Raw genomic sequence first — 14,256 nt, 5'->3', positions numbered from 1 at the left:
GGTTACTGGTGATGAGATTTATTCAACAAGTTGTAGATTCCTGTCTTGGTTTCTGTCCATGTCTTCCAGAATAACTACCCACTGGAAGTATTCACTAAGAGTATTTCATCCCAAGAAATACTATGCTTTAAAGCAGACCATGCTCTTGACAGTATTGTCAGGTATTCARGCTCAAGTTTTGTTCTCTTTTCAAATGTCACCATCTTTCATTTCAGAAAGGAAACACAGCATTGCACATAGCATCCCTCGCTGGGCAAGCAGAAGTAGTCAAAGTGTTGGTTACAAATCGAGCCAATGTCAATGCACAGTCTCAGGTAAAGTAGTATTTCTCACTTTGGGACTATCAAAAATATTACTGATATACTAAAATCTTTCTTCCTTTGTAAAGTATATTGTTAATAAGTGCATGTGTTAGATCTCACTGTGTTAATGCTGGCTCTGTAAAGTAGAGTTTGATAGAATCAGTAAGATGAATGTGATCCTGCTAAAGTCAAGGCCATTCCTTTTTGGTCATTCCACACATGTAGGTGGTGGAAGACAGGTGCAAAGACAAAGTTTAAACACACAGTTACCAGTTTATTAATGATCCAGGCATTTTAGTGAGCCTGGTGCTGAGTTCATCCCCCCCCTCCTTGTAAGTCAAAAGAAAATCAAAACTTTAAATCTTTCCAGCTTTTCTCCCTTTCTGCTYCCTACCCCAGTCCTTGCCAGGTAGTCAGAGAGTTGCCCACCTCTTTCAACAAAGGAAAGAGCACAGAAATAATATTTCTATTTTAATTTGCCGAGGAACCACACAGATACCTGGAGAATAAGAAAGCAGTGCCACAAGCAAGGCTGTTAGGATAGTAAAGTGGTTTTGTAATAGAGAGCACAGCAAAGAATAGACAGTTCAGCCTTAGATCTGCCCTGCACTGTCCTACTACCTCCCAGTTGTTACATAGTCAGAAGAAATAAGGATAGAACAGAAGAGCAGGAGAGAACTTGTTGCAGTGAGAGAGATCCTGTTTCAAAATGATTCAGTGTTTCAGGCTAAGTGGAGTTCTCCTCTCTTTGTGYAAGGAGGCAGTACAGGAATGTGCAGAGCTTTTAAGTTTGGTCAAGACCTTTGAAGAAACATTTAGGCACATTACAGAAAATTTGAAGTGCAGGGGAAAGCAGTGTTGCTGTTAAATGCGAAGAAGCAAAATAAAACAGAGAAAGTCAGTCTCAAAAAATCCACWGAGCTCAGGTTACTGTCAGCTGGCAGATGTGCCATGGGAAATATCCCTGCTTGCCTTCCTTGTTCCTCTACTCTCCCCTCATTTATTAGGCATTAGGTTAGTAGATGGCCTTCTCATCTGGCCCAGTATCACCATTCTTTTTTTACTTTTRTCAGAAGGTGGGTATGATAGACAACGCTTGTTAAAAAGGGAAAATTAAAAATGTACATTTTAAAGAAACTTTTTTTTTCCATGGTCTCTCAAATAATAGGAACCAAATATTTAATGGAATCTATTTCAATAATATTAGTTCTTTTTGATTCGTATTTCATGTTTCATCTCATATTTCCTTCGCTTGGATAAAGAAAATAGGCTCGTCAATTCCACTTTCTTACTATTTTATACTAGCTATTCACCACAATATTTGGTTTAAGGCATCATAGTTTGAATTTAAAGAGCACAGAAACAACGAAAAAGCAGTTTTAAGTAAAATCTTGTACAACTGTTAGGAAGTAAAATAAAGTAGAAACATTTCCCTAGATTTTCCTGTTGAAGAATGCAAGATAGCTATAAAAGAGTCTTTTCTGATAGTGTTTTAGATYGTGGATTCAGCCCTGAAACAAAAAAAAAGTAGCAATTGTAAACATCTTATGTGTCTGTATCGTCCACACACCCTAAGGTTTTGCCACATTACCCTAATTTTGCTAACTGATGAGAATAGAATATTTATTTATCTCTTTTGCTCATCTGGATGTCTCTGAGGGCTTTGCTCRAGAGACTTGTATGTTAGTCGTAGCCCACCTATACCTGGGAGTGAGACACCCCACATGGGACTTGGGTTCCTCAGCACAACCCCTGCGGGCCTTAGAGCTCCTTGTTACTGAACTGCCTCTAGACCAGCTTCGCCTGCAGGTCGGATCATCGCTCGTAGCCTCCTAAAGCTTAGAATAATGTTCTGTGAATTTGGCAGGTCCACAGAAGACCACCCAAAGATTTTTTTTTTTCTGTTTGTTTTTCATTTTGATGCTGACCMTGTTTTTGAGTTTGACTTTTTCTCCTGTTCCCTTGAAGGTAACACCTGTACCCTGCTGAAAAAGCCAGCTCTCAGAATATGAGGCCTTCTTTAGCCAAATATTTATGTTCTTAAAAAACAAACAAACAAACAAAAAAAATTTTTACTAAGTCTGAATTTTATGCCTTTTCTTGAGGCTGTTTATTATCGTGGAAGACAAAATGTTTTCATTAGGCTGGTTGTCCTTTGGTGATTTCCATCTCTTTATTTTATTTTATTTTATTTTTGATTTTTTCTTCTAAAGAGAGAAGAAAGCAAAGCATGAGGGTAAAGATGATGAATATCCTACAATAACTTTAACACAAGAAAAAGGGTTCTGCTGTACCTCCAGGTTTTAATAATACTTGATTTGAGAAATTTTGCCTACTAATTATTTTCTGAAACTAATAATCRGGAAGTGTTTCCTATTGCTTTTTAAATGTGAATGTTTAAAACTAAACTTAAAAAGTGAAGTTTAGTTTAGCTGAGTTAGTATTGATTATGCCATGAGATGACAGGGAAAACATCAGACACTGCTGTTCACTAAAATAATAGTCTGTAATATGATATATCCGTTACCTCTGAAAGAACTTTCTGGATTCTTGGTTTTTCATTAAGCAGAGTTTTAACTAAATTGTCAGGCCTTGATTCTGGAAAGTGCATTAACACATTGCTAACTCTAGACTTTGGCTCTGGTGGGACTTCAGCGCCTGCTTTATGCTTGTAGCGATGCTTTTCTGAATGGAGACCAAATTATCAAAATACCGGAACAGCAACAGACCTTGCAGACTGTGCAAGCCTTGTAAACATGTGGTTTCACAGCTGCTCTGTGTCTTGTTGATGGTAAAGTTCCTCTTAGCCCAAACATCCAGTTCACCTCATTTCCTTTCTAACAGCCCTTCCATCTGACCTATTTCCCTGCTGTCCACGAAGTCTGCATGCTTGTCCCCAGATCGCTTGTGTTCTGGTCAGTGTCCAGTGTGTGCCGTGCAGCTCTGCCCCATTGCTGTGGAAGTCAGATGTCTCAGCTGTTTTTACCATGACTAGTGTAACTCAGCCATAATTGACTGCTTCTAGGTCTTAGACTGTGTTTTCCCTTCATCTCTGCAGAGTCCAGAATGTTAATGACTTTTTGTTGATGCAAATATATGGTCAAACTCTACTCCTCCTTGTCCTCCTCCTTGTCCTCCTCCTCCTCCTCCTCCTCTTTTGCAGAAATGTTTGCCCTGACAATGTTTGCAGCTCTGACAGTGCTGATACTCATTTGGCCAAATCCAGTCGTACGGGAACACTTCCTGAACTTCTCCTTTACTTAAGCCGGATTAAATATCTCTTCTGTTTTACCTGCTTTTTAAAATCATCCCTTACCTCGTATTTTAGACTACTTATTTACTTCATAATTGCATTGACTCTTTGAGAGTCGGATGAGGAGTTTAAGGAATGCAGGGTACTAAAATTGGGTCTACTTCTTTTCCRTCGGAATCACAGAATTGATATGATGGTGGAGCAAACCCAGGAGCTGTATTTGGTCATTTATCATGTCCAGAGTAATACCAAGTGTCTGTCTTGTTTTTGACCACTTGATGCCTTTAGGACTTTTAAACTACTTCCTCCACTCTCAAAAAGGCCTTGATGTCAGGGAGAAGTGCTTTCTCCAGCAATTTTAAAATATGCTATCTGGGTTTCTTCAGCTCCGTTTTATTCATTTCACACCCACTCGGCCTTTCACTGCCTTAGCTGTGTGACAGGAAATCTTCAGTGTGTGAATAGGAGGCACTGAGATGCAGTGTAAGTGCTGAACTGAACTCTGCTTTCTCAAAAGGCAGGTTGGGGAGGTGGGACGTATCTAGCAGTCTCAGGCAGGTTTGCAGAGGAAGCAGGTCCCTAAGATCATTGAAGAGGAGGAAATTGGGGGAAGCTGTCTCCTAAACGCATGCTTTTGGTCCCAACATAAACGAAGAGCCTGGGTATAAGGAATGGYTTGAGCCTCTGTTAACCTGTAGGCAGAGGTGGAGTCTTTAGCAGGTTTAAATGTGGGCAGACCTTTATTCTGCTATAGGCTGAATGGCAACGCTGAAGGGTAGTTGAACCTCTTGCCCTAGTGTTAGTAATGATAGTCTGCAGCTGTGTTGTGGCTGGAAGTAGATGGTACCAGACAGCCCCACTGGTGTACGGTGGGGTACGGCAGTACCATCATACRCATCTTGCCCATTTTGCGTGTGCTGCAGATTGCTGTTGTGCAATACTAGATCGCAGCRTGTCTCTGGTCTTTTCCTGGTAGCCCCAGAGCGCTCTCTGGCTCAAGCCTCTTCCTCGCCCCACTCCACGCATGCATTTCTGCTTCATCCTCCCAGCAGCCCCACATAACCCAGAGGCAGGTGCGGTGCGACAGCGTTATGAGATCTGGGGGGTCTTAGGCAGGAGCAGTCCGGAGGGAGATTGCTGCCCTGCCGCAGCTGGCTCTGGCTGGAGTGCGTCCCGGACTGGCCCTTCCCGGGAAAAGTCCTGGCTCCTCGGAGGTTGCGGAAAGGCAGTGAAAGGAAAGAAAGAGAAGGCCCCAGCAGAGCCCACTRAAGCCTCAGTGACCTCCTGCCCAGAAAGTTTAATGGAGTCGGTACCCATGCTGGTACCGTGAGGAAAGGGGTCAGGCAAAAGCTAGCGGAGGTGTGTGTGACCAGAAGGGTTTTGCTGGGGTACGGAAAGGAAGATCGTAGCAGGTCGGCGGAAGAAGGGATTGTTGATCTCATTGCTGATGCTGCCTTGGTTGTTTCAGCATTACCAAACTATTCGATCAAAAGAATATGGATATTTTAATTTGTAATATAAARTTTGCTTGTTCACTAGGTAACGATTCTGTTGCACTGAGGGGCRTGCAATGCTGTGTGAAAACCAAGCAACTTCGAAGCGCAAATCAGCGAGTTTTATAAATCCCTGTAGGGGATATCTTGAGCCCAGAACAGGTTTTGAGACTTCCTTTTGCTTTTGGGGRATTTCTGAGTGATATCATCAGTGCTGTGGATTTCCAAAATACATAGATCAATAGGGAAAAATGCGTCTCCTTAATGTCAATGCCCAAAGCAGAAGGAGATTCRGTCGCTGAAACGCAGTGGTGAGCTGTATATGGTTAAGACAAGGACAAAAGCATTGACTGTAAAAGGAGCGCTCTTGCCAAAGAACACGTTAGGCTCTGCAGCCGCCRGTACTTGCACAGTATTTAGTGAAATCCCTCAAGCATAATTTGAAAGTTGCTTTAATGTGATCAGAAATACTGATAAACYTGTTTCAAGCCACTGAGAACCGGTGATCCTGAGATCTCCTGGTGCCTGTAATGAGGCAGCAAAGTGGCCACAAGAAGGCCGCACGCTGTTCCTGCTTTCTGAGGAGACAAAAAGCAGAAGTAGCAGGAAAGAGTGAGAGAGAAGTCAAAGCTATTAAAATAACAGAGAGAAGAAAAAGAATTGGAAAAGTATTCTGAAGAGCTCTTGCCCTTGCTTTCCTTAGAGACTTGTATTATATTTGCCTGTCCATTTTGCGTGTCYACTGCTGGCAGCTAATTTATGAGGCATCATAATTCCTCTCTACCAGATGTTTTTTTCAGATTGGTTTTTATTCTGAGTTCACATTTGARCTTTTACTTGGCTTGGGGAATTGTACGTAATTATCTGAAAGATTCCGTCACATCTTTTTTTAATATTACAATACTTGAACACTTCTGTCTTCATTTAAATCAGTGTCTTCATTTAAATCTTGCCATTAACTGGCAAGATCTATAGATATAATATACATATATATATTCATATAAGATGTATGGAAGATATATATATACAAAAAGTAGTGTGTGTGTAYGAATATGTGCATGTATATTTATGTATATCTATATAAATGCTTGTTGAGTGTTTACACTTTTGTTTTCCTATTTCAGAATGGTTTTACCCCGTTGTATATGGCAGCCCAAGAAAACCACCTAGAAGTTGTTAAGTTTCTTCTTGACAATGGTGCCAGTCAAAGCCTTGCTACAGAGGTAAAAATTCRAATTTTACACTGTATGAACAAAGTAAAATGTGCTTTTAGCAGTTATCCTTGACAGCTTTTATCAAATTAGTCTTTTAAATACAGAATTACAGACCAGTAAAATATTCTGTCTTCAAAGACTGCTAATGAATACTGAGTTATTGGCTTTCAGCAGTTTTAACCATCTTTTGCCACCTCTAAAATAAAAAGAACTTTAAAAGCAATTCTAAAAATAGATGTATTCTTAACCTGAAAGACTCCCAGTTATGATTAAGTGCTTTAGCGGGGGAGCTGCACGCAAGTTATAAAAGTTCTCTATRGTTTCATTAAAACTACTGAGTAGAGTAATGCTGAGGACAATCATAAAGCAAGAGGAATTTTTTATCTACTTTGGAGCCAGCTCTGGGATATTCAGGGAAACCCCAGGCTTACTTAGTGCTTGGAACATTTTCTGASCTGTATTTATTGCCATGTTGATGCCCACGCTGTAGTACCCAGCTATCCCATCTGGTCTTGCAGTGATAACGTCAAGCGGACAGAGAGATGCAAGGTCCATCCTCGAAGGTGTTCTGTGGTCTTTCTAGAAGAGCTCTTTTATTTCTTGCCAGAAGTAATTCTGACCCAAATAAGGCAACTTGGAAGGAAAAGGGAAAACATTTGGAGAGATTATAATAGCAGGCATGTTAATTTTCTTAAATGTAGTGTATTGAGATAAGTTTTCAATCTGATTAATTTTCAGTTATATTTATTCCAAGATTTGGCTAAAAATGTGGTTCAGTAATTGCTCTCTGTAACCTTTCATTAAATTCTGACTGATGCATCTGAACTGAATCCACAGAGGAAATAAGTATTATTTCAGAAAGTCCCACTTCATGCAAAATATGAAATGCAAACTTAGTTTATTTCATCACTATGTATTATAGTATCACTCTATTATAATGTGTGTACAGAATTTTTATTAGTCTCTTCTCAAGTCAGTAATGTAAAAAGAACCCCCACAAAAGGATCAAAATTGTTTTGAAAATAACTAATAATTAGTTATAACTAGAGGTRAGCATCAAACTGCTTTCCAGAAATGCACAAATATATGAAGTCAAGAAATATCAAAACAAAATATTTTAAATCTGTAAAATTAACTGAAAATTGCCACTTTTCGGCATCCTGATTACTATTTATTTGTAAAAACTTGGAAACAAAGAAGTCATGGGGACCTGCCAGAGACTTACAACCTGATTATGACCTTTAAAAATATGTTGGTCATTGCATCCTTTTCTGAAACCAGATGTATCTAAAACTGTGCCTGGGTACTTTGTTCTTTTTCTTCTCTATTGTTTTTCCCTTAGCTTGGTATGTCAGCTCAGACTGAACATTTCTCCAGCTCAGCCTGATGATAAGGTGCAACCTAATTATATCCAGGGAGAATTCCTGTGAACGTACCAGGCTACAAAACAGCGTAGCCATTACTGCCTTACTTGTTTGTGATAGTTGGTGTGAGTGCTTTTTTACTTTCCCTGGCCAGAGTTTTAATATAGATCCAATTTATCACTGTAAGTGTAAAAGCTTTTGTTTTTAAATTATGACCAGATAGTTGAATATTTAATAATAAAACCCATTTAAAAGAGCTGTTTTAATGGGGGAAGAAATAGAGCCAGCTGTTTTCTTTAAACTGTTCTTAGTTTGGGTTGTTTCTCTGGGATGGGGTTGGTTTCCTTTCTGTTTTGAGGTGAAGTTGCTAACTCCAGAACGGCTGGCGCGAAGATCCGCGCCCGCCGGCGCTCCTGCGGGCCGGGCTGTCGGGCAGCGAGCGCCTTTGCGCCGCGGCTCGCGGTCCCGGGGGCGCCGGGCTCGGCCGGGCCTCGGCGCGCCGGCCCCAGGGGCAGCTCGCGGGGCCTGGGGAAGGCCGGAGCGCCGGAGGCGGCAGCTCCTGGGCTGCGGAAACGCAGAGCTTCCGTTTGGCCCCTCTCTTTCCCCCAGGGCAAGGGGAAAAGGCGATGTTAGGAATTTTGAATTATCAGCAGCATTTCTCGCAGCAGAGGAAGCCTGATGAGGAAAGATGTTGTTGGTAGCAAAACCACCTTTCTTTGGGCTGTAGCTGCCTGTGCCGCTGCTGTTGAGTGTATAAACAAGCAAGGAGGAAAACCTCTGCGGGTCCCTGCGCCCAGTCGCGCAAGGAGCCTCCGCCTCTGCAGGCACCGTATTGCCAGGGCCCTCTTGTGGGGAGGCAGCGGGAGGTTTGGGGCTTGAGAGCTGCCCGGCGGATTTCCCCACCACTGCTGCTACCCGGCCAAGTCGGAGGCTGCGCRGCGGCCCGGGAGCCGTGCCGCTGCTGCGGGAGCGCGCTGGCCCGGGGCGAGGGCCAAGGCTGCCACTGAACGAGGGAAAAATATGCATTTAAACCAAAATCTCGTTAGGACTCATGGAATTTCAGAGTGATTCCTCCTTCCACCCCCCCCCAAATTTTGCAGCTCTTCCTGTTTCAACTTTTAGGTTGAGGCTTTCTCTCTTTCTTTGGGGAACCTAGACAAAGAAAATCTTTATTGAAAGCATKGCTTTAAATTCCAAAAGTTAAAAAGTTAACACTTTTAACTCTGCACTCCTGACAGAATAGTAGGGGTCTGTTGGCTTCTGTCTCGCTGCTATGCGTCTATTTCATGCTTTTACAAACATACAATTTTCACATGACAATGTTGTTAAAAGCAACAGAATATGTTTTTCTGCTAAAGTGCAATGAAGCTTAGAAATATAAACTTTTGACATACTGATCAAAAGCAAATGTAATAGTGAAATAAGTATCTCAAATAAAGTAATTTGCATTTGCAATTTTTAAGTGATTTATGAGTATTATCTTGGGCAAAGCTGAATATTTTCCAGGATTGGAATAGCACTTAAATGTTTGGAAAGTATCAGCATCTAGATGACAGCTTTTACGTTCTTTAGTTTGATAAAAATTAATAAAAAATACAATTTTATAAAAGCATTTTAGATTGTACGTTTCCTGTGTTGAATCCACTTTAAATTCTGTTAAACATTGTCTTCTGTTTTTCAGGTCTCTTATTCTGCATTTTTTTGGTTGCTGCTTTGCTAGTCTTAAAGAAAACCATTTCAGTTGATAAGAGGATTGTCTATTAATTATTCTATGTTAATTTTCGTAACTTGAAACGTTCACTTTATAGTAAAACACTCGGTATATTGGGAGAATTAGCTATTCCTTTGCAAATTTTATTAGGTTTACAAACCACACACAAAAAAGTTGGAGGATATAGATGAAGCTTGAATCTGTGCTTTTGTTCCCCCATAAAAAGCATAGATTATTACCTCTAGTTGTGAGGGAAAGGACAATAATGTGCTATGGAGACATCACTACCATTTGTGTTTTAACATTGTTTAACATTAGCTTTTTGCCTCTCTATATGCTTGTGTACTTTATTATATAAGTACATATATATGTAAATGTTAATCAGTGAGCAATTTCACTTGGTTTATTTTTCAAGTCTCATTCCATTTTGTGTTCTMCACTTTCGTGTTTAAGTCTGAAGTGTTAGATAGATGTGTTAAGCATTTGGGGCCTAGTTTGTCAAGACTTCACTGCAATATCAGTGTAACTGCAAGGTACTTTTAATTTGCACTAGTTTACACTCTGAATTAGAGCTAGCAGTGTCATTGATGCTGTGATCTCTTCCTTCGCCTTTCCACCCCGGCAGTCTTGGAGAGTCTGCTGAGAGTCCCCGTTGTATGTTGCAGGATGGTTTCACGCCTTTGGCAGTAGCTTTGCAGCAAGGACACGACCAGGTGGTTTCACTGTTGCTTGAAAATGATACGAAGGGAAAAGTTCGTCTTCCTGCTCTCCACATTGCTGCTCGCAAGGACGACACGAAGGCGGCGGCTCTGCTCCTGCAGAACGACCACAATGCTGACGTGGAGTCAAAGGTCAGTTGTAAAAAGAAATAAGGTTCGATACTGCGTTAGGAGCTGACCACGTGTTACATGCAATGAAGTATTCTGCTGCAAAGTTGTATGTAATTTCTCCTATAGTGTGTGATTAGAAATAAAGGGTTTTTTGTTTCTTCCTTTGCGTCTGTCTTCTCTACCCCCTTTCTGTTTAAATCAGGGTTAACTTCTCCTGTAGAAACCTTGCAAATGGAAGATAGTAACCAAGATACTATTAAAATTGTTCTCTTGGGAAGGAAAGCCACTACTGCAGTAGCGTGCTATAAACATCATATAATAAAGTAATTTGATTAGTTGTTTGTGATCTCGTTACTTTAAGAGCACTGATAAACGTGTAACAATTAACATGTAAAAACCACAATCATTCAGCTTCCATTCAGTCGAGCTTCCTTTCCTTTCTGTGCCGGTTGTGCTGTCCTCAGAGCTGCCATGCCGCGTAGCAGTCATGAAGCTTTTTGCATCCATATCACCAGTGGTGAACTAACCGTTCATTTTTTCCCCCTCTTTGCTTCCAAATGTGTTAACCTAGATGATGGTGAATAGAACAACAGAGGTATATATAAATATATATATGCATCATCACTCCTCCATGACTTAGTGCTGCTGCATCATTTCTTCTTTCTCYTTTCTGCATTGCCTTTTATGGGATAGATACCTGCTTTAGACTAAATGAAGTAGCATGTGCTAGAGAAGACTGTAGTTTAGATACCAGGGCTTTCTGCAGCTGAGACTAGGGTTTAAAAGTAAGAGTAAGCATTCTTTGGAACGAATTGCCATCGCAAAAGCGCTGTATTACGTAAGACAGAGTTTTCAGGGATTCTCATGCTGTGGATGTTTATCAGATGTGTCAAGAGCTGCAGACAACCCTGTCATGTTGTGTGCATCCAGGACTGATCTTTCAGGCTTCTGCATGACACTTACGTTGATGGTGTCAGCAAATAGAATGATCTGAGAGTGGKTTTAAATCTGCAAAACTCCCAAAGCAAGGCAGTGGCAGCTAGCATGGCTTGCTAACAATTTAGAAATGCATTTAGTTCCCATAAGGTATTGTATTTTGCAGGACTGATGGAATTGCTGCATGTTTTAGCATTATTTTAAAAGGAAATAAAACTAATTAAATATGAAAATAAGTTGCTGAAGTGATGTTATCAGTAAGGCATCTTCTAATTAGGCTGACAACTTGTGGTGTCTGAACATAACCCAGTGTGATTGCCCACAGTGGGGGACTGATCTTTATGGTACTAACCCTTGGAAAAAAAATCCATATTAATCATTTTAAATGGTCTTTGATGTTGTTTTCATTTGCATCTACTTTGAATTTATAAAATCCAGTTAGCAAGTATCATCAAGTGACTTGTATCTGAACTTCTGCAAAGAATTTCTAAGAGATTTAAGTTGCAAGACTGACGTAACATAGATAATAGATATTTCTAGTTAGAAAATAATTTCTTATAAAAGGCAAATCATTACTTTTAATACTCAAATGTTTTGGTGATGTTTCTCTGGAGTAATTGAAAGTTTTATCCTAGTTCTGATCTTCTAGARTAATTACATTAATTTCTTTTCCCTCCTACATAGCAATATAATTTTATGTGGACTCTCAGAGAGTCTATAAATAAGTATCAGTAAGTAAAAACTAGTATAGAATTGAAATAGTGACTGGCAGCAGACTCTACTTACTAGCTTTTGACAGTGATGTGATACAAATTCTGGAGTACCAAAGAGATACTAAAAAAAAAAAAAAAAAAAGCATCTATTGGTTTTTGTTTTGTTTTATTCTTTTTCCAGAGTGGGTTCACTCCGCTCCACATTGCTGCTCACTATGGAAACATCAATGTAGCTACATTGCTGTTAAATCGGGGTGCTGCTGTGGACTTCACTGCAAGGGTAAGAATCAAATCTTATTTATGCTCTAGTTTGCTTAATCGTGGCTTTGAAACAGTTCTACCACAAGGTGCGAAAGTGTGCATTGCTCTTACCAGCCGAAGGACCTTCTTATTCTGTTGTCATGAGGTGCAAAGGGCATGTGTTTGGGCTGCTCAACTGATCCTGAGCACTAGCCTCCACCCCTCACAACTGAGGCCTTGTTAATGTTCTTGTTTTAATCAAAAAGAGCTGCTGTTTTCATAGCTCCAGGGTTGCAAAAGGCAGGCTGGGATTCAGTGAGATGAATGCTCCTACCTGTACCTTTACCGTGTGGCAGGAGCGCCATCCCTGCTGAATTGCCCTCAGTACCCAGGTGTCTGCAGTGCATGTGAAGTGCAGGTGTTACTGGTGAATAAAGCAGCTGCACCTTCACTGCCTCTGGAAGAGTCAGATGATACATCAAAGTGATCTGAGAAACAAAGAGAGGTAGCGAATARAGCGAGGTATAGGGATGGAATCAGTGGTGAGAGCTCTATGGCAGCAGGCACAGTAGAGTGGGAGGTGCTAGAGCATGTGGCTCATGGGGCCAGGAGGACAAGTGGCTACACAGCCCAGAGAGTGAGGAGGTGGCTCCTCAAATGTGGAGGAAAGCAGCGCTGAGTGAGCAGATAGGAGGTAATGTGGGCTTTCTGGGAGCTCCCAGTGCTTCCCAGGCTGCAGGGAGCAGGTGGCCTCTGAGCAGGGCCGACTGCTGGCCTTCTCCTGTGCCCTAGGCCATGGTGCCACCATGACTGCCATTGAGGTCTGGCTGCTCCAAGATCGGGGGGGGGGGGGATAGACCAGAGAGCAAAGGAGCATGGTCAGTGCAGGGGAGATGTGGAAACAAGGAAACATATGCAGAAGGTTACCAGACAGAAAATGACAGAAGGAAATTAGGTATTATTGGAAGGGCAGGAGAATAAGGGGATCTGTGTGGACARGGATAGAGCCATATGAAGGGCAAGAGAAGAGGATGAGCCAGGCATKACAGCAAAGAATAAAGAATGGCAAATTTGGAGGGACACTCAGAACTGAGTGAGCCAGGATAGAGACCTGGAGAAAGGTGGAGGAGAGAGGGACATGGGCAGAAAGTTTAGTCAGTACCATGAGAGTATGCAGAGGTGTAAGAAGAGAAAAGTCAGGAGAGTATTTTAAGAACATACAGCTAGGTAGAAAAGGGCCTAGCCTTCAAAATAGGGATCAATCCTGCCAGCCTGATCTGATGGTTCCCTTTGAGAAAAAAATGATTTTCTAGACAAAGGAAATGCTATCTGGACTTCAGCGTGGCATTACCTGTGATGCCTCATGCGCAATTGTTTGTAAGACTGTAGAGAGTGGGGAGTGCTAGAGGAGTGGTACACTGGGCAGGACTTGGATAAAGAGAAGATGCTATGGTTAGTATTGAAAAAAGCTGGAGCTAGGTTCCTACTGGAGTTCTTTAAAGTTTATTTAGTCATTAACTTCTTCGTTAATGGCTTGGAGATACAGAATAAAAGTGTGCTACAGAATTTCTGCTGACCAGCAGGCAGTGATTGTTGTCAGCACAGAAGGGGTATGGCTGAACATATTGTCTTCAAATTCGTAGTGGAGAACACAAAGGAGAAAGGATACAGGTGTTTCTCCTATTGTTTTTTCACCAGTCTGCCGACCAAGAATGAGAAGGACCTGGTTGACTGTATTAGTTGGCAGGATGTGAAGGGGGAGTGGGTGGGAGGCAAATGTACTAAATAGTAATTAGGCTTCTCAGGAATACAGTATACAAATGTGACCAACCATGGTCCAGAATTCAAGCTGAAAARGGTTCAGAGGAGGCCTAATAGTATCATGAGGAGAAATAAAGATCTCTTACAAGAGCAGAGAACAAGAACTTGACTCATCAAACCTAGCAAAACAAAGCCAGGGAGGAGGTGTGGTACGTGGTTAGGGGGTGGGAGGAATAGGACAGGGGAAAAAAAGAAAATAGTCCAAAGAGGAAGAAGTCGTTTGGGGGGCAGGTTTARCTCAGTTGGTTAGAGCGTGCTACTGCTAATGCCATGATGCCAAGATTGCAGGTTCAATCCCCGTATGGGCTATGCTGAGGGTTGGACTAGATGATCTTCAGAGGTCCCTTCCAACCTTACTGTTCTATGATTCTATGACTAT

General features: G+C 41.4%; 1 protein-coding gene across 1 annotated transcript in view; it reads left to right on the top strand.

Moving 5' to 3' along the window:
* Positions 1-14,256, top strand: part of ANK3 (ankyrin 3) — a 202,163-nt gene that overhangs the window by 61,364 nt on the left and 126,543 nt on the right. Inside the window, exons 4-7 of the mRNA XM_085309351.1 lie at positions 216-314; positions 6,173-6,271; positions 10,003-10,188; positions 11,998-12,096. Coding sequence (XP_085165477.1) covers positions 216-314; positions 6,173-6,271; positions 10,003-10,188; positions 11,998-12,096 — 483 coding nt within the window. The remainder of the gene's footprint in view (positions 1-215; positions 315-6,172; positions 6,272-10,002; positions 10,189-11,997; positions 12,097-14,256) is intronic.

Source organism: Rhea americana, unplaced genomic scaffold (genome assembly GCF_003343005.1).
Source record: "Rhea americana isolate MKP2758 unplaced genomic scaffold, rheAme1 scaffold_296, whole genome shotgun sequence".
In the NCBI taxonomy this organism is placed as follows: Eukaryota; Metazoa; Chordata; class Aves; order Rheiformes; family Rheidae; genus Rhea; species Rhea americana.
The sequence above is the reverse complement of the archived record's forward strand: the minus strand, read 5'-3'. Positions and strand labels throughout refer to the sequence as shown.